General features: G+C 46.0%; 1 protein-coding gene across 2 annotated transcripts in view; it reads right to left on the bottom strand.

Annotated features, from left to right (window-relative positions):
• The window catches only part of LOC112570684 (inactive tyrosine-protein kinase 7-like), a 63751-nt gene that overhangs the window by 26251 nt on the left and 13855 nt on the right, over positions 1-23645 (bottom strand). For both annotated transcript variants that reach the window (XM_025249250.1, XM_025249249.1), the window contains exons 3-4: positions 11629-11764; positions 2326-2480 (exon numbers count right to left, since the gene is read on the bottom strand). In XM_025249250.1, coding sequence (XP_025105035.1) covers positions 2326-2480; positions 11629-11764 — 291 coding nt within the window. The remainder of the gene's footprint in view (positions 1-2325; positions 2481-11628; positions 11765-23645) is intronic.

The raw sequence follows: 23645 nt of genomic DNA, 5'->3' as shown, positions 1-23645 counted from the left end.
TGTACCCGGGGGCCGCTCACATCCGCCTTCCAAGAAGGCGCTGGGCTCGCCCTTTGGCGCTGAGAAGACAATATATTTGATCCGCAACAGCTGTTGTGGTTGGGGGGGAAGGGAGGATACAAGTCGTAAACAATACACATAAGTGGTCCTCCACATTTTACGACGTCGTAAAAACAAATTAGGCCATCATCTGCAGGGGTGCTCCTTGTCTTTATCTTCCTCCTCCACCCCACACACCTCTCCTACCATCACTCTATCTTGTTTAGACTTTGGCTGCTACCTCCCTTAATGCCAAAAATGTGTGTGTGTGAAAAAGAGAGAGAAATGTGGAATTTACAGCTCGTACAAGCCACCAGCTGATGCACAAGTTATAGCAGCTGGCATCTTTATTTCCTGGGAGGAGAAAGTATGGAAAGTGGGAGAAAGGGGTGAGCTAGCGTGTATACTACAAGCGAACTCGACCCCCAGTCCACCCGTGTTTCTGACGATACCCGAAGCAGACAACCCACAGTCGGCGCCTAAACATTTACAACAGACTCAACAAAACTGTAATATCCCTGTGGAGCTTAATAAAAGTGTTAATTATTAATTAATAAGTCACCGAATAAACTTATTGCTTGACTTGTTCATTCTACCCGGTCAATGTTTTGACACGGAGGTCAATAAACTTCTTCTGAACTACATTTCTCCTCACTCATCCATCCTTTTTTTTTTTCCTTCGGTTTCTGCTGTATTATCATTTCATCTTCGTCTCCTCTGGTATCTTGATCGAGCATACAGAAATAGAAGGTTAGCAACGGGTACCTGACAACACGTGAAACCCACAGGCAAAATATTTGCGTTTATCCTACATCTCAGCATCTCTGGTCGGAGACAGCATCTGCAGGGGTGCAGCAACAGCTCGGGAGGTGCAAAGAGTTGTGGCGAGGGAAGACAGAAGAAAAAAAGAAAACAGACTGAAAGGACGCATAAAAGGAGAGAATCGAGAAATATAGCAAAAGGGGGACGAAAGTGGAAGGAAGGAGTTGACAGTGAAAAAGATTTAACAAGGAGTGAAAGCTGGGTAAACTAGAGAAAGAAAGGGTAGCGGGGGCAGAATTAATCTCATCCCATGAAGAAAAAGGTCACGAAACCTGTGAGTTGTGCCAGAAAGGGCAACCAGACAGTCCACGGGTATGTAAACGCTCTATAGACAAATACCCGGTTAGTTTTTCACCTTTAACCGGTGATGAAAAGCTTCCGACACAGCGAGAAGTAAAGCTTCCCAGCAAACTTATTTACATTTTAATATCAATATATTTTTAGGATGTTTACTCGTTAAAACACTCGCCATAGTAAGTCTATATAAAATGTTATTTTTTTTTTTTTTTACTAAACTGAAATTATTCTTTACAAGCAGCTGACAGGAGGTCATAGGCCACTTGAACTTTTACTGTTGCCGGCGATTAATGCGCTGGGTTTACTCTGGTAAATGGGGATATGAAATAAATAAATTTTTGAGCATTTTCCACATCCACGACAAAAAAAAAAGGACTTGATTTATGGCATCGTAATCAAAAAGATCGAAATTTGACACTAGAACGATAACATCATCGATCTACAGGACGATCGATGGACAGAACGATGCCATTACTGATCTTGAAGAAGGAACATGCCCCTCCATGACTTGTTCACTGTGACAGACCAAACCTCTCCGCGTGCAGTTGAGGGCAATATCGTCTAACGACGACAGACAGCGACGTGTTCCGTCGTCTGCAGCCAGCACTCGAGGCTGGAAAGCGCGCGCCGCGTGCGCCACGTGCAAACATCACTCGGCGTGACGTGACGAGGCGAGCAATCAGCAACCGCATCACGTCACAGTGCAAACAGTTGCACAGCTTGCGCAAACTTGCACGACCCAGGCTCATGCACACAATGAAGCGATAAAGAAGGAACGACGGGGAGAAAAATGAAAGGGGTGGAGGAAAATCTTGCTTGAGCAAGGGTTGTTTTTTTCTATGATACCCGGAAGACGCAGGATTATTAGTGAAGAGATCGGGGTGGATGCGGAATGGGAAGACGCGGTGATAAAGCGTTGTTGATTGGAGTGGTCCTGAGACAGAGAGAGGACAGGGGAGTAGGAGTGGGAGGACAGAAAGAAGAGGAAGGGGTGGAGGGTTGCACATCTGTCTTTACTCTCTACCACACCTAGCAAACTCAACAACGACGTGCAAAGCATATTAACGACCACGGCGATGCCAGTCATCCAATCGAGTTTGACCACAAATAAAGTTGTTTTTTTTCATTCGTTACTGGAGATGAAGGAAAGTAAATCAGACCACTCACCTTGCACGTTGAGGAGGAAGTTCTCGGAGCTGTCCACCGCACCCGCCCTGTTCTCGGCTCGGCAGGAGTAGATGCCGTTGTCGGAGGCGGTGATGTTGACCAGCTTCAGGCGGCTGCCGTCGTCCAGGATCTTGACACGATCCGTGTTGAACAGCCTGCAACACGTGCAACAAGGAGTGTGATCACAGGGAGGTTGCTAAGAAAGTCCATCAACCTGTTCATCATGAATCTCCTCAACACTCGTTATCACACTCCATACACGATGTTGTCAACATCTTTGTTTCACTGCACCACTAGCTTTTATTTGTTTGTATTACGGGGCTTTTTTTTTTGTTTTTGTTTTTGTTTTTTTTTTTGCGTGTTTTTGTTTGTTTTTGTTTTTGTTTTTTTTGTGTTTTCGTTTGTTTTTGTTTTTTGTGTTTTTGTTTTTGTTTTTTTGTGTGCTTTTGTTTGTTTTTGTTTTTTTGAGTTTTTGTTTCTTTTTGTGTGTGTTTTTTGTGTTTTTGTTTGTTTTTGTTTCTGTTTTTGTGTGTGTGTTTTTTGTGGGTTTTTTTTGTGTGTTTGTTGTGTTTTCGTTTGTTTTTGTTTTTTGTGTTTTTGTTTATTTTTGTGTCTGTAGTTTTTTTTAATTTTGAGACCACTACAGGTATAGACATAAACTTGTTTAAATTTTGATAGAGTAGAAACTATGTAGCATTTATGTTTCCTATTACCGGCAACTACAGGGTTACTCGCCACGTACGATGTGTCAGACGAACTTGGCAGATGAGATTAAATAACATTGCGATAATACTTTCTTGTTATTTTCTTGTCGATCTCAAATTTCGTAATCTCACTTGTTCACTTCTTCTCTCTCTCTCACTCTTCCCTCTAGTCTCTTCAGTCTCATACCAACTATGCGCCGGGACAAAGGACAGGTAAGCTGTGGGGGTTTTTTTTTCATTATCCCGCTGGATTTGGGGGCTATCCAGCATAAAAGCATAAACACATCCTCTCTAAACTTTTTGGAAGATCTGATTGAGGACTGGATATGCGACCATCTACAACGTAACTTACTTTCACATCTTTCTTCTCCTCCTTCTCTCTTTCTCTCTCTCCCTCCCTCCCTGTGAGTGTGGTTGTGTACAGAAGTTGAGTATCACTGGTGTTGATGATGTTTATTACTGAACTGCATGCACAGCAGTTTTAAGATGTCATGTACTTACTGTGATATATGTTCACACCCTGACTGGAGCTCTGCTCTTGAAGCAATGAAGAATGAATCAATCACAAACACTCTTTCCTTTTCACCCTTCTCCTCCATCACACACAAAAACCTCTCTCTCTCTCTCAGACATTCATGCGCATGGCACAAAAAGCCGAGGTTGTGCAAATACATCATCATCATAATCCTCGACTAACACGCCGGGGCGACTGTTGCAGATTAGATGAAGCTAATTCAAAGAAGCGGCTCGGCTTCCTGCTGAGGATTTCCGCTGTGCGCATGTCAGCGCCCCGGCGTACTCATAAACCCATCGGCGATAACACCTCCGATGATAAGAGCAGGCAGCAGGAGGCAAGCCGAAGGGGGAGACAACCGACAACGGGTGCACACGCCGGGTGAGGGGTGCGAGTATGGATAGGTGCAGAAGGTAAGCACCCACAATAACATTTCCGCAACAATACTACAAAGACAGAGAGAGAGAGAGAAATGCTTCGGGTACAACTCTTGAGACAGCACCGCCATTCCACCCGTTTAAAGCAGGTTCCTCAGTAACCACCCTGATGTCAAAGGAGCAGGCTTTGGACAGATGTCATGACAGGAGTAACCAAAACAAACACAAAAACAAATATGTCCTCCTCACCCCAAAAAAAGATGCTCCAGCAAAGTGAACTCATCAACACTAAATAGTAAATAAATAAAGCATCTTAAACACCCTTCAAGATGGCGATTCAGTGCAAGACAGTCGTCGAAAGGTTAATAAGTCGTTTCAAGAAGAAAGAAATGATTCCAATGTGTCCCCACTGACAGCCGCACGCACCCAAGTCCCACATCAGCACAGAAAGGGGTTCACCGGGCCAAGAGATTAAATGCATTTACGCTGAGCGCGCAGATAAGTAGACAGGCACGCGACCTACCCGACCCCCGCTCCTCGCTCGTACCACGGGTAGCACGCTACCCACACCACGAGCTCAGTGGCAGGGTGTGTGTAAGGGGGGAGGGAAACATACCTCTACAGGGTATTTGCAACCGCTCACGAAAAAAGACAAAACAAAGGCGACCTGCACGATCGGGTGACACCCTGGTGGGTGGACAGCCCAAAGCGGGTGATTAATGTGCAGGTGGGATTTCAGTTGGATTCGGCTGGGTGCAGACGGTCCCTGACTCGTGTCGTAAGTCGGGCAAGTTAGTCCCTGCTGTAAACAGTCGTTAAAACTGGTGACCATGGCTAGTCGATGTCAACAACTTCACATGAAGTGGACCCAGTCCTGCTTCTGTCCAGGGTCTCTACAATCTTTGGTTGGTGCTGGGTGTACAGTATGGTACTCTAGGTTAGCGGGGTGGCTAGCATGAAGCGACAACTGAAGACCCAAAAATTATAATAAGTAGTCTAGATGATGATAATATTTTCTGGAGTCGCACGGGCACATACTTGTCAGCAGCATCAAATCCGTCTTACAAATTTATTCACTATTCAAATAATTGTTCACCTCTCTATCACACGCTCCCACACAAAAGAAACCGCAGTACCAGGAGAAAATCACTGATACTTAGCCCTCTAAACAAAAAAGAAGTATGTCGCTGCCGAGATACGAACCCATGTCCCCTGATTCTCAATGCTGTGGTGGCATGCGCTTTGGTCATTGCGCCACCAACCGCCCAACCGTTAACGACCCTCAGGTCGGATCGATAGCCTAATCGAACATCAGACACCGGAAGGCAGCTATTGATTTCTTGAAGTCACAGTTAAAGACACGGCTCAAGGGTGCTAATGGCCGATTAGGTCTGTTGGACATCATCAACTGATGGCCTACACCAGTGGAAACCTTTAGTAGATGTACTTGCCGATTTCTTTTTACCTGCAGAGAACAGCATTGGCTCTTGGATGAAGAATTTTGTAAGTAAAAAAAAAAAAAAACAGTCACTCTGAGAAATTATGACGATTCTGTTTATGAGATAATTCTGGGTGCGATGTCATACAGTCATGTTTCTGACTGTTGGATCTCCTAAACAGCCGCAAGTCCTTTGTTGTTGATGTTGTTGTTGTTAGTTTCCAAATCACTTCATTTGTGAGAAACGAGTCCTACATACTTGTGACACGAAGCTTCTCCATACATTTATCATTCAAAAGGATTTGAGACCAAGCTCGTGAGCCGTAAAACTACCCGAACAGACTCCAGGTGAGCCGACATGCTGACACAGCGAGCATCATAATCGCTCCGTATGCTTTTCTTATCATCCACCGACAGGTGTGCTTTCACCAGGTAGCATCCAACACAAACAACCCCCGCCACCTATTTGTTAAGGTATGAAAAACGACTTCTGAGGCGAAACACATGAAGGCAGGGTTTGGGATCATTCAGAAAATTTTCGAATAAAAATAATCCAGTTAAATTTACGATTTTGTTTTCAATTCAGTGTCACCCAAAGTAGCTCCACCATTCACGTCGTCTTGTAAGGAAAAGGAAATAAATTTTTTTTTAATTTCTGGAAATGGTTGAAGGAGGCAATAATTTCCTTTGCCAACATGGTCCTGAGCTGGAGCTACAGGGTCCTACAGGGTCAAGAGAAGAAAGCCGAGGTCCGCAGATGGATGATCAACAGACTCCTCGCCTCAAGTGCAGCTGATGACCATGGCCTGGCGATGCAAGAGGACCTGGAGGAGATGCAAGAGGACCTGGAGGAGATGCAAGAGGACCTGGAGGAGACACGAGGATGGCAACAGAAAGCTGGAGCGTGATCTCGCCAGGTGGGGGGCAACGGTTGTTGGCCACACGTGACTTTCCCAGACCACTTAGCCTTATCTTCACTACCAGCAAATGACCTCACGTCCGTGCCTTGACAGCACTTGGGATTTAAGGTGCACGACCCTCTCCTCAACAGTAATAACAAAGTCAATACATTAGGGGAGGAAAGAAATCTCCCCCGAGCCTGTCCAGATCCGCTTATTCAAACTCGACAACTTGCAGTTCTCGCACGAGACAACGATTTTTACATAATCCTTCGTCTTTGGTAAATCCACACAAATATATTTCATGCTTACTTCTTCTGTCTACTAATGTCGCAATAAATCTTTTTTTTTTCTTAACACACGTTGTGCGCATGTCCAAAGTTCTAAATTTCTATGATGAAATAAATAAATAAAAGGACAAGTTTGAAAAGGGGTCTAGCGAGGGTCCGTGGACCTTGTGCAAGGTATATATCAGCACCCTAGACGTTTATTGCAGACGTTCGGGTACCAGTAAACTACCTTGTAAACAATGGAGGTGGCGAAACGAAGACGTGGGCGCCGACAGCGGGGAACTTTCGCACACACTTAACCGGGTACATGCCAAGGTCGTTAGCGCGCCGGGCTCATTCGCATGTTGTCCCATGGAGTCCCGCATTGCCGAGCCATAAAACTTGTAAAAGTCAGGGCTTGACTATCACATTCTTTGTTTTCCCCCTCCTGCCCCCCGTCTTTTCAAACAGAAGAAGCATAGTGCCCAATACTTTTTTTTCTTTTACCCCTTTCTTTCTTTTTTTTTTCTTTTTATTGCTCGGTCCGTCTCTTGTCTCTCAACCATTAAAAGATGTTTTTGCAATTCATACTTCCGTCTGTTATGTGTTTAGCACAACATAAAAAAAAACATTATTTTCCACATTCTTCACTAAATGTCAGTGTGAGGAGGAAGGTGGGCTCTGACTGTCTATGTTTGTTCATGCTTCAATGGGTTAACATGTCCTAAAGGTCAATAACCGTTGTGAGAGATGAACACGAAGGATGAGGAGGAACGCATTTTCAGATACACTGGAGACAGTGCAACTTCAAATAACTCAAACCACCGCCATGTCAGTGTTTGTTTTTGTTTTTGTTTTTCTTGGCATGTCCTTATAAACACCAACTCCTTTTCTGTATCATATACACAAAGAAATTTTAGTTTATCCTCGGGTGCGTACTGCTGACGTCACGCAACGAAAACGTCACCATCGCTGCCGACGACGACAATAGTGATGATAATGATGAGTGGAGAAAGACTGAGAAAGGAATGAAACTAGAAGCCACAACGTAACCCTTGGAAGCCATGACGGAATAAGGGGAGATAAGACAGTAGCCACTTCCGCTTCATCGGCAATTTCGGGTGGACGTACCGCAGCTGTGAGTCTGGGGGTAGGTAACATACTACCCTAACTTTCTATTTCCACCCCGTTATCCTTTTTACCTCCCCGATCTTCCCGTCATTCCTGTACGGTCTTCGTCCCGCGTCCCTCCAGCTCCTTCCAGCCCCGACAATCGTAGTCGTGGTGCTGCAGCACCAGCAGGACCACCAGCAGCAACCACAGCACGTTCTGCAGCGTCAGAGCATCGCCGTGCGTGGCGTCAAGACGTTTAACTGCCATGCATATTCACCTGCCATTGCAAGCCTGCTGTCTCCGGCGGGAATCGAATATCCTCCCCATAAGAGATTTACTAACCGCCTATCGGCTCTTTCGTTATCGTGGTCTGGGGGTGTTTGTGGAGATAATTTTCCATTAACGACCCATTTTGGAGGTGGTTTACCATGAATGAGCCATAAACCACTCGCTGTGCGGCTGGGGGCAGCGGCGTGGAGTCATCACAACGAGGCGCCGCAGTCTTTCCGTCGCTCTCTCCTACACACCCTTCACCATTCGTAATCACCGGCATCTGTCTTTACGACCCATAAACAACATACACACGCAGGGTAAGATTCTTCACTACAATTATGTCCAAGAATTAAATAAGATTGCCGAGAGCGTTCCTGTGACCCCAAATCTTCACATCCAAAGGGTCAAAACAACTGAAAAGCATTTCATGAGTTTTATAATTAATCTGAAGACTAGAAGGTTCCAAGCTCGCTTTTCTCAGGTTTGTGTGGAGAAAAAAAAATCCTCTGACATTACCATTCTAGCTGTCTAGTGAGCATTTAAGTAAAGGTCAGTTTAGTGTAAAGGTTATGACCCTGTTTACTCTTGACCGACATGATATTTCCTGTCTCGCTGGTGGCTTGTCTCAACCAATGAGGGGTGACGAGACAAAAGGCTGGACCTGTCGTCTGCGCTTGCGTCTCAGTTCGAGAAAGGGGGGTGTGTGTATGAGGAGGAAAAGGCACAACGCACCCCTCACCCACAACTTCACCCTTCCCCTCGTTTCCACCCATCCCAGGGGGTCCGTCTCTGATCTGATAAACGCGATTACAATTGATTCAGTCCGCCACCTGTGGCATTGCAGCGGCAACAACTGCCAAAGAAAAGAAACCAACAAATCACAGTCAACACCTGCCACCACTACAATCACGCAGAAAAAGGAACGAAAACAAGAAGAACATAAACATAAACAAAGAAAAGTAGTTCCCAAAATACCAAGAACGGATGGCTGACTGCCATTGCCCATACATGGACCTGGCAATGGAGATCCTCGGTGGGACAATGAACACAGCTCACTCCTTTCCTGCGTGAAGGCTTCGGTCACCCTGATGTTAGATGATAGTGTAGATGATCTTCCCACCAAAAATGCGTTGAAAAAACTGTTTGCACGAATATTCATAAACAGAACTGTCTGAACACCAGAACTATCACGGTCCCTCTCTCCCTCCTGCCATGTCCTGATAAAGACAAACTACTTTTCTATGATTTTATGACATCCACAAATCTCACAGGTGCGTGTGTAATCTCTTCCCAAGCAGCTTTCGTCTGAAGGGATTTGGCGAGTCAGTGTCGGCAAGATGGTCTTTGATGACAAAAGAGTTCCGACACCTCGCACCGCGAGACTAAACACGCCAGAGATTAACTGACATTAGTGTGCCACTTCCCATCCAGGAAACGAACCGCAGTGCAGTCAGTCTCATAAACAATGTCCACTTCAAGTGGCTAACACCAGCAACGGTATAGCGGGCCCGTCAACTGACCTCAGCTTCCCTGTCCTCCTCTTCCCTTCTGTTTTCTCAGAACTCCCTTGGCGACTGTTGCTAAGCAACGCCGCGATTCCTTCTCCTCCCCTTCCCCTTCCCTTCGCACTTTCCAGCTGATTCGTTCATTACAGCCAACGACTTTCACCAACGTCTGGCACTTGGTAAATTCTGTCTGCCATTCGATTCCAGAGTCAAGATTTTGTCCTCCTTAAAGACGATTTCCATATTCGTTCGTTTAATTCTTTCAGAGGGACGGTTTTGGAAGTCTTATTTAATTCTTGGAATAACTGTATTGACGAATCCTACCCTTCGTGGGCATTTTTTTTTTTTTTTTTTGTTTGTTTGTTTGTTTTTTTTTTTTTTTGTCTTCAAGAAAGATTCCCGTGATTACGAATGGTAAAGGGTGTGTAGGAGAGAGCGACGGAAACACTGCAGCGCCTCGTTCTTCAGTCCATCTTGATCCTCTTCAGTGAAACTGAACGTTTGCATTTGACCAGCAGGCAGTTATTTTCAAACTTTTCCACTTTAGAACTATCAAGGGTTAGAAACTTCTGTATTGAAAAACTATAAATTTTCTAGATAGAGTGATGAATCTTGAAATTTATTTATTTCTGACATGACATGGCGGTTGAGTGCGGGCATATTTGAAAATTATTGGGATTCGCACAGATTCTGCAGAAATAACAGCAGGAAGAGAGATAAGCAGAGACAGAAAGAGAGAGACAGAGAGAGACAAATGATGGAGTAGGATGACATGATCTTTATATGGGTAAGGCTGGAAAATCTCAGAATGATAGGGAATGAAAAGAATTCACGAGAACTGACGGTAAGATCGCCAGGCTGCTCGCAAGGTTGATGATGATGATGATGATGATGATGATGATGATGAGGAGGAGGAGGAGGAGGAGGAGGAGGAGGATTTCCATTTACACTGAATCTCACTTCTCGCTCACAGATGAATTCATGCGTGCGGGCGCGTGCTAGTCCGCCTCTTCATTCGTTTGTTTAAACCCTGCATGCGTTGTTGACCAATAAAACACGAACATGAACCCGTAAAAACCTGAACCTCCCTGCCTGCAGGCTCGTTGATACGGCGTGGAGACAAGCTAACAACCGTCAGTCAGGCTCCGGTCAACAATGACTGGGGTGTCTTGTAATTTGACACTAAGTTGACTTCAGCAACGGCTGGTTGCCTCCCGAGCTCCTTGCTAGTCAAAGGGTGGAGAGGACGGCGATGACGTCTGCTTCAACAAAAATTCGTTAGCATTTATGTTCCTGCTGGACATGGAGTGCGTCAGACATTTCATTACAGTCCAGCGCCGAGGAATAATCACGTGACGAAGGCGGATTGTGGGATGGCGTTGAGCAGGACAGACGAGGTAACTCGAAACGAGGCTGGTTATGTCCCTTCGTTTTTCTTGTCCATGTCCCTTAGGACATCAAGTCCATTTGCAAAATGTGACCAGGACATTCCCTCTCTCACTCTCTCTCTCTCTCTGACACACACGCACGCACGCACAAACCCGAGCTCTATACATCAACATAACATTCATCACTTCCTTTCCTCCTCCTTTCTGCAAAGACATGACCATCGTCTCTCTCTCTCGTGCAGGCGAGACCTTCTGACTGCAGGAAAACACACAGCACACGTGGCATGCCAAGGGAAATGCAATAGAAAGGGAAGTTACTCTCCGACTTCATTTGCAATGCAGGTCCTGGCGATCTGGTTGCCGCCTGAACAAGTAGTGTGGAAGACAGAAAATTTTGTTTACAGTCCTCGAGCGAATATAAGGTCTCCGGTGTCCAACAAACGATTTTATCCCCAATGTCTTCGCTGCACCACGCGCTTAACGCTGTCATATAAAGACTGGGGTTGGTCGACTTTCATTAAATGAAGAACCGACTAATGGCGGCGTGGGCGTTGGGCGACCTCTGGAGTGCACGCATGCCCCGGAAGTTCGCTTAAAAAAAACTGTTCCAGAATCTGTCCAGAGTGTTACAAATATTAACCATCCAGAGAGGTACTCTGGTTGCTTTGATTATCAGTCTACCAACCTTTCTTTGCGGTTATGTTTGTGGCCGGAAGTGAGCTTCCCCGTGACCTTTTGTAGGTTCTTGACCTCAGGCTAATCTCTAACAAACTAATTAAACCGATTGTAGAGCATCTTTCGTCAGCAAAGGCTAGCAACTCACCTGAACTTGTTGTGATACCACAGGATCTTGGGCTCCGGGTTGCCCCTGATGAGACACTTGAGGATGACATCGACACCTTCCTTCACCTCTTCCTTCTTGGGCCGTTTGAGTTCCACGTCCGCTCGTTCGTCAATCCCTGCGACAACGAGGTAAGAGGGTAAAGGTCAGTATGGGAAGTCACTCCATCACATTATTGGAGAAGACAGGAAGGGGAGAGAGAGAAAGACAAACAGAAGAGGAATACAGAAGAAAGGTAAGTGTGTACTCAACCACATACCTTTCACGCTAGTCTCTGACACTACACTAAAAACTAAACAGTAGAATAATTAATATCACCTTGAAGGTAGTGCCTGAGCTGGTTGCAGTTTTGTTTGTTTGTTTATTTGTTTGTTTGTTTGTTTGTTTGGTTGGTTGGTTGGTTGGTTGGTTGGTTGGTTGGTTTTTGGCATGCTGTCAGTATTTTGGCAATCTAATGCCACCAATGAATCAAAACAAGTAAATAAACTTGAAACATTTATACATTGCATCCTCACTGACGCCAGTTGGATCCGTAAGTGTAACCGGAAGTATGATATTACCCAAGACTGAGGACCGACACACCCACTAATTACGATGAGTATTAATCACCAGGAAACTGAATGACCGAGGAGGTTGTCAAAACATGTTGCCGGTGTTGGATAGAACCGGACAAAAAATGACGAACAGGGTTCTCGGTGTTTTGCATGAAAGAAAGACCAAAAAAACAAAAAGTCCACAGTAAATGAGGCCTAATCAAATGACGGGTTTGTCTCGAGGCAGGGAACCCAACCCTAAACAGATGTGGCCTGGATTAACTTCGTTAGCTTCTCTTGCGACATGACTGAAACCATTAACCTGATACATGCTTCTCTGGTTGACAGGGTCGGGGCTGTAATGATTCCATCCTTGCCATCAAGGCGGCGATAGTTCAGACTTGAAACACTAAATATGTGTGTGTGTGCATACGTGTCATAGTCCGTGCGAGGAAACTTGTGCTCTTGATGTGAACGAACAAGGATGCCCCTTGTAGTGGACTGCAGCACATTTATTCCCGATTTATCTGCATCTTGCACAAGAGGCTAGAGGCAGGTTGTAGGGGATGGGAGGAAGAAGGAAGGGAAAAAACCCCAATGTATCCAAGTTGTTTCTCTTTCACATGGTTTTTCGCCATCTGTCTCCATTACAGTACTATCGCTAAGGGAATTACAGCAAAAATGGGGGTCTGGCAGACAGGGATACATTCTCAGACGGAGAAACTTTCTCTGAACCTCAGCTGCTGTGACTGGTGTTCTTCCTCCGCAACGAAACTAAACACAAGAGAGAGAGGGGGGAGTGGGAGAGAGAGAGATGGAGGGAGGAGCAGCTTCGGAACAGAGGTACCCACTACCGACCACGGCACAAGTCTGTAGAACAGAGGGCGCTGTAAGCAGTGTACAGATGGACAGACCAGACCTTCTGAAATTGTCACGTCTAACGTGTAGAGGATGGAGCCAGAGACAGCAAGAGAGTATTGCAGCCATTGTTGGCACCATGACCGTGTCCTCGTACAGTGATAAGGACCCTGGTCCACACATATACGCACACACACACGCATACACACACGCGCGCGCGCACACACACACACACACACACAGAATAATGACATTACACGGGACAGATTCTGGGACTGTTGATTCCTATACCTGCCCATACCACAGTCGGTCACGCATGGTTGTCTCGGTGGTATGCCGCCGGGGTCTGTACCAGCGATGATGTGTCTTGAGAGTATGACATTACTTGTATCTAATTTACATTGTACAATAACCATGCCTACACACAGATGGCCTGTCTATATATTCTCTGTCCCAACTTGTTCTCTTCCTTGTTCCACAACATGAACACGTGCTCCATTCCTCTATGGTTGGTGATATTACATAATCCTAAATAATATAATATATACTTGATATGAGGAATAACATTCAATGTAATCACTACTGGCATACAAAAACCAAGTGAAATGTTCGTGTGATTATGTCTTTTTTATTTCTGTCTTCTTTTAATTTTGTGGTCAATTCAACGAACCCTACAATTTTTTTCCCCAGACGCGTGGCAAAGTTCAAAAGTACACCTTCTGTAACTTCATTCAAGACCGACTCAGCCATCTCTTGTCTAAGAGAGGGTAAACTACACTCACGTACATCAGATTCCTCTCGATAAAGTCAAATGGTTGTGCTGTGCAGAGATCCCATTACTGAAGAGGAGAGGATACCTCCATTTTTTTTTTCAAAGCAGGTGTGGTTGGAGGGGTACCTACCCCAAGCCTCAAGAACAAATGCGCCCTAACGAACCCAGAAGACTAGACGTCTGACAAAACAACAACAAAACTATCCTGACGACGTATTATGACATCAAGCGATTAAAATCCTCATCTCCCACTGTGCCTATCTACACTCCTGACTTCTCCCCTCGTCTATCTCTCAACACAGATTACAGCCTCGTCTCCTGACGTCGCGCCGAGGGTTTCCAAGATCCCGGAAAAGGCAACAGGGTACGTGGAGGGCTGAGCGCTACCCGGGTAACATTCCAGTCTCTGAGATTAGAGGATACCACCACGTTATCTGCCACCGGAGGGTGGGCTTCACCTAAGTGACATGGACTGCCGGCAATGAAAAGGTCAGATGTTGGGACCGAGAGGAAGCTTGCTCGTTCCTTCTTACTGCGGCTTCTTCAGAAGTGTTGGCTTGTCTGTACGTCGGTCAGGTGTATGTTAGCTGCATAATGTTATTGTAAAGATGTTATTACTCTCAGACTAAACGATCTGTAACTTCGTCAACAAATGTAAAATTATTTCAAAATATTTTCTAAGTAGGATGAGTGTACACGCGCTTGTGTTTGTGTGTGTGAGCGCGCGTGCGTTTCGTCTATGTACTTGCGTGCATGTGTGTCAGCACTCACAGACGCATAGATTACATCGGACAGAGCAGCAGACAGACAGCAAAAGGAGGAGAGAGAGAGAGGCAGGAGAAGGGTGTAAAAAAAAAAATCACCAGGAGCTGTAGTCATCAACCGAGGGTAAGGCGCTGCCCTGGGGCAACATAGAGAACAACAGAGTCTTGTTTCTTGTTATAAATCTTTGTCCAGACCCCCCAGAGGACCTTTGACCCCCTGAAGTCTTATCGAAAACAAAGATGCTCTGGGGTAAACAAACATATAGTTGTATCCATGGGGTCTGAGCATACCAGTAACCCTGTAACTACGAAAACAAGATGTTTTCCCTTGAGTTCTCCATGTTACCCTGAGAAAACAACTTACCATCACTTCATAACAACGGCCCCTAGGGCTCTGAGGGGTTTCCAGACACTACCAGCTTAGTCGACCAAACGACAAACGCATGGAATGTAAACTTGAACCCGCTGCAGAAAGACTCAGGGTGTGTCGGGTAGACGGGGAGGGAAAGCCGGGGTGTGTCGGGTAGACGGGGGAGGGAAAGCTTGGTCGCACAGTTAATTGACTCACTCCCCGCCGAGCGCGTTTTTCACCCGAAGACCAATCAGTGGCTAATAGGCAAGCCGCTTGCTACCTCCCATCGTATCCGCAGAACCACCCTCTTGTGCCACGATCCTAACTTCTAACCTTTCAGTCGTAAGTTTTTCACGAGCAGGAGATTGGATCCCAGCGAGGACATTAGTGTCTTGCTCCCAACGTTTTGGTCATGGACGTGGTCACGTGCTTCACACAGATATACACTCTCTCTCCCTCTCTAGACCACTGATAAAATATTATCAATATTAAAATGTCACTCAGATTTGTTCTGTAGCTCGTTCAACGTATCACATCTCTGACGGGTGGGAAAGAAAGTCAGAAGGAAGAAGGCATGTTGCTCTCATATCAAACCAAAGTGGGCAAAAGCTTCCAAGTATGAAATCGCCAGAAATTCCTAAGTTTACGAATATATTTGTTATGTTCTTATGTGGAATAGGAAGACTAGTTGTGGATGCTGAACCAATCAACGGTTACTCACATCCGGGGACTCAAGACTATGAGTTTTTTTTTCCTGGTAATGGCAACCGGCAAACATGAGGTAACCTGCCAATGACTACAGCCCTTGTGGATTCTCAAGCTTTCCATGGCTTTCTGTTCATAAAGGTGTCCACAGGTAAATTTACGGACTATTTTATGACAGGGAATTGCAGGATCGGCTCCTGCCTCGATCACATACTGACACGTGTTAGCACTCACAACGATGCAGGCGACGCCAACGTTGAGGTAAGCAGGCTGATGTGTCCCAAACCTCAAGTAACCTCATTATTTGATCGACTCTCGCCGAGACTAACGGACCAGGTGCAATCCCCACTTTCCCTGGCGGTTGTGAAACACCTCAGCCCCACTGGTGTAACACTGACACAGTCGCTTCTCGCACAGACCGCGAGATTCTCCGAACGGGTGGCTGCGAGCACCTGCCGCGATCCATCCATCCATCCCACCCGGCGGAGGGTGTGACGTGCACGACACCGCAGTCTGCTTCTATGCGGCAACTTTGTGACGTAGTGTGCAGCGGACCGCAAACAGCTAAACACGAGGACAGTCGGATGCTCAGACACGTCTGACGTCACTTCCGGTAAGATCTTGGACACCAACTAACGAGCACTGTTTATGCATCATGTCAACGGATTGAAGATTACAGTACAACGAAGGAGAAAAATTAGACAACGAGTTAGACAAATGAGAGTATAAGAGTTAGAACGCCAGACAGACATCCACAGTTCACAGGTCACAGTTCACAGGCCGTGTACACACACTGCATCACATTCTGCTGCAACTCGAGGTCAGCAATGACATCACGACGCTCGTCGTCACGTGGTAGTCGTGGTGCCCATCCCTGACGATAGCCAGGCAGCTCGCACTGAGGTGTCTGGTGTCGGCAAACATGTCAGAAGATTAAAGCAGGCTTGAGGTTTTTCGCACCGGAAGGAAAGTAAACTGTGGGAGAGGTTTCTGAGGACGACGTAGCAGGATACCAGACACGTGATCCAGGACTTGGCAAATCACACGAGGTTCTTAGCAACCTACCTGACAGCCTCTCCACTCATTATCGTGAAAGATAAGACATTGTCTAAGAGTCAAAAGATAACATTTTCAGAAATGTTTAAAGAACATTCAAAGAACCAAATTAGACAATATAATTTTTTCTTTTCTTTTTTGTTTTTTTTGGTTGAGATCTTTCCCAGGTGAGTGCTTTCGGCTCTCCAACAAATGATTATAAAACATCCAGGTATACTTCACAGGGAAGATAGAGAGGCAGGAATGAAATACTAAATTTTTCAGTTCTCAAACACCAGGACAACACACATTCTTCATGGTGGTGACGAAGCTTAAGTGCAAAGGTCAAAGGGTTCACCAGTTTTGTGTCGTGTCACCTGCAGAAGAGTAATGGCGATTCTAAAGTTCAGTTCATCAGCCTGAGCAATGTTTCAAAGAATCACTCCACGGAGAAGAGAAGAGTCTAATAAAACAGGTTCTCGTCAGGGTGACCAGGGTTTTTTTTCTTTTTTTTTTTTCTTCTTTTTTTTTGCTGTTGTGTGTAACAAGGTTAAGCAAATGATTCCGATCAAAGACTTTCTTTTATTTATTTTTTTAACTTTCTTTTCCATTAAAAAATTTATCAAGCTATGTCTTTCACGGGCACGTTGATATCTCTTTCAGGGTAAAGCTCGTTCACCTGATCATTCTGCGGTATAAAACTGAACATCACACGTAAAAAGTGTATAAAATGTATAATCTAAACACATAACATCTCAAAACTCTCTCGCGCTCGCAGTCCCTTCAAGAACTTTCAATTATTCTGGAAAACGCAAATACAATCTAACTCCGAGATAAACTGTATACAGCTCTTAACTTATGGCAGAGATTTTATCACACGCGCCTTCTTTCTCATTTCTCAAACTTCCTCTCTCCATCCAAATCTTCCGCGAACTTTGCTCAAGCACGAGCTTCTTAGCACTGACAGCAAATACTCCGTTACATGTTTCTTTATCTATTTCATTTTTCTTTTTTACTCTTCTTGTAATTCCAGAATCTCGAGAAAAATCCTGCTCGCCGCAAAAGTTTGCCGAGGCAAGATCACCAGACACTGGAGCCTGTCACACACTGTGAAACCACGAACTTGTATTACTGGACTGCTGGCGGACGATTTTTTCCGGTTAACTACTAAAACGAGGCAGTTGTGTACAAAGCTTCCGGTTTAGTAACATTCATTGTTTAGGCTCGCCGAGACTAACAGCGGAGAACTTCGCAAGAGGCTAAGCGTTGGTCTTGGCAGACAGACGGCAATCCACCTTTACACATCCATGGTGAAACCTTGTCCGTCGTGGGATGTCCAGCAAGCCACGCATGCGCAGGAAGAATTATCTGAGTGCCGTATACATGAGACTTACTTCCCCTTCTTAGCATCCTGTCCCAGGATTTGTTCCTCTTTTTCCTGTTGTGCCGGATTCGCATCGAGATGACAAGAAAAACAACTCCATGTCCAACAAGTAAATTCAGTAATATTCTGCTGAGGGTTACCGCACACTGGACTTGAATAATGTCCTTGTCTACCACGTATATAAAAGTACTCGAATATCTAGCAATCTGACAATGTCAATAAGCTCAACTTTTTTTTTCTTTCTCTCTCCTTCTCTCGGTTAGTGTTGTCACCAGGGAAAATTTGATCAATATCTTTTGATCAGTTCTACTGGCTGTGATGTTGTGTTACCCTGAAAACACCTGGTGCAGTTCACCCTGTACCCATTGTAGGTGTGTATGTGTGTGAAGAACTGTATTCCTTGTAATCACCAGATACATTTTCCGACTATAATTTTTTTATCAGAAAATTTTTTTCTACTATGTAACCCAACATTTATAAACAGAATTTTCTTCCACACGAGACCGAACAAATGCAGGAAAACAAATATATAGCGAGTACTTCTTAACCCTTGCATCTTGAGGACTTCAGACACTTCGATTTTTCTGTTCAAAATTCACACGGTTACAAAATACTCCAAGCAAACCGCTCTCCAAACATATTCCATGTCAGTTAAAGAAAGAAATGTAAATTCAGTGGAGTGGCTTGCAGACATTCAGAGGGCCGATGTGGCCTGATTGTGTGCTCGCTGCTATCCGATTCCTAATTCCAGTCGCGCCAGCCGCAAGTTGGAAAAGTTTGCCCAAGAATTTTCAGGTGGGCTGTGGCAAAGTCAAATACAGACAGCGGGTAATCACGTGATACCTGATCCCAGACGACTCACTCGGTGGCCGCCAGGACGGGTGGGCGCACTCAACCACAGCAACGACCGATCGCCATGATGCAAAGGTTTATACACCGTGAGACTTGGATATGAGAGAGAAATTCACCTTTAACATCCACTTCCTTCGAGCAACAACATGTCCAACTCACAATACACTCAATAGTCTGGTTTTCCCATTTATTTGAGATATAATTATGATAATGGAAACACGAGGATCTCTTTATCACTTTCTATTGTTGAAAATCACAAGACTAACACAAGAAATTGAGGAGAGGAGAGGACCCCAAACTATTAACATAAAAGCGAGGGTGAGAGAGAAAAAGAAGGAAGGAAAAACAATTTCTTCGTTAGTATCCTGTTGTTTATCAGGCACCCCCCATTTTTTTATTTATTTTATTTTTTTATTTTTTTATTTTTTTATCCAACTCCTCACAACACTCTGTCTTCCCAGGCTTGCTTGCCCTCCACCATTGACTCAAGAGGCAACAGGAACCCCTGCTTTGTGCTGGAAGACTCGGCTGGCAATGATAGTTGGCCAGACTTGTTTGCTGTTTAAACAGCCTCTCGACCTGATGGAATTATAATCACATAATAAGCTCGACAATCTACAGATCGTATGAACCTCGCCGCGTGCAGGCAAGAAACGTTCGCACCTGGCGTCACGGGTTACCTGCGAGTGAAAGACAGGTGGGAAACACGGGGGAGATGAGAAAAGGAGGCTCATTTGGGAACTGGGGGAGAGAGAAGGCTGATCTTTGAAAGGTCCCAAAGGGCGAGACCATCCACGAAAGAGGCCGGCCATCCCGACTGCGAGGCGTCGCTGTATGTGAACCTCTTCAGTTCACCTGCCAATAAGTTGGCAGGTTGAGTAGGAATGGAGGTGAGCCCGCTACTTTCATTATTGCCTCGTTCCACGGATGCCTCCAGAAAAAAAGAAAGACTTGCCCTCGGCAGGTCTGACATTGCCCTTAGGGCTGGTGAGCACAGTGGGGTCATTTACATCTAGAATGATGGAAATAAAGAAATAAAGGTGTGTGAATATACTAAATAGGTAATCGATTGTTCAAAGGTCGTCTACCAATCTGATCGTTTGTCACCTCTAAAGTTCAGGTCCATGGCAAAACAAAAGGAAATTGGTTGTCACTTTGATGTTTCATCCATATATGTTTAAAGTGAAAAACGAACGAATGAAGTGGTAGAAGAGGAAGAAAAAGGGAAGAAAGGTTCCTGCTTTCTAAAGGCCACAGACTTGACCTGGAGGAATGCGATCCCCAGCTGTCTGAAAACGGTTTGTAAAGCCCCCGCTCGTGTACCGCGTGAGGTCTCTATATCATTCATCACAGGGACCGAGGGTCGGATGGTGGGCGGGGAGAAACGAGGGCTGCAGGTACGAGGACAAGGATACGAACTTGTCCTCAGTGCGAGATAGTAAACAAGGCGTTTACAGGATAGAGACTTGTCCCAAAGTGCGAAAAACACGGAGTTTATACAATACATACTTAATAAACATGGTGTTTACACAATACAGACTTGTCCACAATACAAAATAGAGTTTACGCGCCTTTTCCTTTAAATTTGTTGTTGTTGTTGTTGTTGTTTTTGTTAGTTTTTTTGTTGTTGTTTAGTTTTTTTGGGTGTTGTTTTTTTGTTTTGTTTTGTTGGGGTTTTTTTTTGGTTGTTGTTGTTTTTTTTGTTTGTTTGTTGTTTTTTTTTTTTTGGGGGGGGGTTCTTTGTTCCCTGCCCTCTGTCTCTCTCTCTCGCTCGAGGGTGGACGTGTGTCCATAACATTATCGTCAGTCTCCTCATTTTCATTTCACGTCGGCCTCCGTCTGGACGCACTAACCCGTTGTTGTCCCAGCACTCGACAGAGGAGCTTAAGGACGGAGAGGGGCTAACAATGGCTGCCAGTTGCCCCAAGTTGCGATGAGACAGGTTGAAGAGCCTCATCGTTGTTTAGGAGTTCACTTCAAAGGAAAGTCGAAATCAATAAGGAGTCGACAATCCAGTGTGTGGACTACAGTCGCCGCCGCCCGCCGTGACCCCCGTGACCCCCGTTTCCAGGCAGTGGGCGACGAGGCGAGCGAGTTTGTCACAGGGTTCACACAAAGCCTGTCTTTACACCACTTGCACCCGTCTCCCAGAGACTGGCGAGTGCGGGGCTCGGATGTGGGGTGGGGTGGGGTGGAGAGGATGTCCTCACAATGCCTGCTCGTGCGCACGGGTTCGTGGACAACAAAACGCGGAAATCCATCAAGATGGAGGTAAATACCCGAGTAATCTCTCTTCGTGACATTGTGCGAAGCATAAATCCACTAAAGAAGAGACTCCCGGGTATGTGAAGGAATCCTCACACACACAGACACAGACCTCCTCCTCCTCCTTGGAGTGAACGCTGCCTTTAGAGGGGTTCGTGCACTGTCACAGCTATCGGACCTGTTTATAGGGCTAGCTGCTTGTCTGTGATATATTTTAGTTGTCGGGTGGGTGTAACACACCTACCTAACCCACCCGGCGACTTCAGTGTTGGCAGAAGGACGAGCCGCAGTTTGCTCCGACGACAGATACGAACCCAGGAGCTGCAGACTCCTTACTTTCCTTCTTGTCACGTCCTCCTCCAGCTGTTGGTTGATGGGTATTATTCTACCCGCTGGTCCTTGTACACTCCTGACAAATCGTCTACCTCATCTATCATGTCTCTGTCTATTAACAACAGCAACACTGTCCTTGTCGCTGTCGTCCAATGATGATGTTGGAGACACCACTCCACAGCTCTCTGTATCCTGATATACTGGGGATGTGATGGCAGACAAGACTTGATGAAACTATTCATAAAATATCTTTTAGGATTGTTGATTTTTCAATGTGGGAAAACTATTAAATTTGATAGCGGTTAACTTTCTATCCAACTGCAAGCACGGAAGAAAAAAAATGTAACAATATTATCTCACATGAAATTTTAGAATAAATTTTTAAAATCTTTCAAGCATCAAAGGCAAAGAGATGTTAATCGCCTAAATCGCATCTCATTATAATTTTTGTTGCTCCAGCCTTTGATAACAAAGCGGTGGAGATTCTCGGTCCGGTGGGTTGCCTCCTACCGAAAGCGACTGTCAACGAGGGATGCTGCCGACCTGTCAAGTGTCGCCGCAATCAGACCGAGCAACAAAGTCAAGTTTTTAGTTCTGCCCCCTACTCTGATTACCCCCGGGGCACAACAAAGCTCATCAAACCACGCAGGCCGCAGCATCCTCCTTCGGTGGATGATAATAGTCCCTCCCCTCCTCTCCTCTCCCCTCCCACAAACCCCCAGCGACGCAGAGGTGACGGAGTGCGTGCGCGACTGCTGCACGGCAAACGGATGACGCTTACTCGTCGCCTGATCGCATGGCTGAGCGGCGGCACGAGGACTCGAACCCGACCTTCTCTTTTGCAGAGCCGTCAGTGCACGCCCCCTTCTGGGCAGAGGCGGGGGCTGGGAGGGGATGGGTTGAGGTGGTGGTTGTGGTGGTGGTGGTGGGGGAAGTCGCTGTCGATGTCGGTAGCGTGAGCATACCCTTTACACGCGCGTTTGAGAATTGCTATGGAAATTGGCACGAGGTCATCGAGAACGTTGGGTGCCAGCCTGCCGCATGAATTATCCACCCCGTCCGTCATTCGCCTCTTTCACACACTCACACACGCACGCACGCACGCACGCACGTTCACTGCACACTGACAGAGAAAAAGAAAGTGAACGATCATTTAGCCAAAAAGTAGGCGCCAAGGAAGCATCTCGACTATCCAATGACTTTTGGACCAACACCACCACCACGTACTACTGGTCCCACGGGTGGGGCTGGTGGCCTCGGGAGGTCAACGAGCGAGGGTATTAGCGTTCGTACACCCGAGACCATTGTGGGGCCGAGTCGCTTGAAATTCATCCTAATGGCCCAAGAGATGGCGTCTCTATTTTGCCATGTAAAAGCATTTACATCCGGGTGGAAGGATACCCACTTGCTTTTGTTTCACGTCAACTGAAACGTTAACAGTCGTTTTATTAACGAGGGTTTTAAGTAGAGAGTTAAAGAAGAACAATATTTCTAGAAATAACAACCTCTGAACTTTAACCCCGTCAGCTCTTGGCGGTACATCTTGTACACCACGTACACTGCGAGTTGTGTGTACAAATAGTCTTCCCCGAGGACGAGGATGAAGGAGAAAGCTACTTATAGTCAAGAGGACACCGAAGGTGTGGAGGCGGGATGCTGATAATAGATGTTCACTGAGCAGAGTACTGACTGCGAGGGCTGCTGACGCAGGGCGAGAAAACCCCACATTCCAGGGTTCATGCGGCCGGCACCTCCCCAGAGAGCAGGCATCAATCACAAGCAACCTTGCGTTGACTGCTGACAGGGAGGAGGTGGAGGAGGAGGAAGAAGAGGAGGAGGAGGTGCCGTACCGACCATGCACAGAAATAAAAGCGCCAAGCGAACAAAGTGCGGCAGTCCGACAACAGCAGGCTCACGGCCGGTCCTCCAAAAAGAAATCCTGTTGCCCGTCCGCGTGCCCTCCACAGGCGCCAGCAACAAGACCAACGAGGGAGCCCCGTGCGCATCGTGGCCGTCACCCGGATGCACGTGCCACTAACTATACATTCGTGACGTCACTGGCACCACGACAGAGTGCGGTCAGGGTTACACAATCAAGTTGCGCTCCCCCTACCCTTCCTTCCACCATCTAGAAGAGTTTCACGTG

This window comes from Pomacea canaliculata, linkage group LG8, assembly GCF_003073045.1.
Source record: "Pomacea canaliculata isolate SZHN2017 linkage group LG8, ASM307304v1, whole genome shotgun sequence".
In the NCBI taxonomy this organism is placed as follows: Eukaryota; Metazoa; Mollusca; class Gastropoda; order Architaenioglossa; family Ampullariidae; genus Pomacea; species Pomacea canaliculata.
Note: the sequence above shows the minus strand (reverse complement) of the source record. Positions and strands in the feature narration are given on the sequence as shown.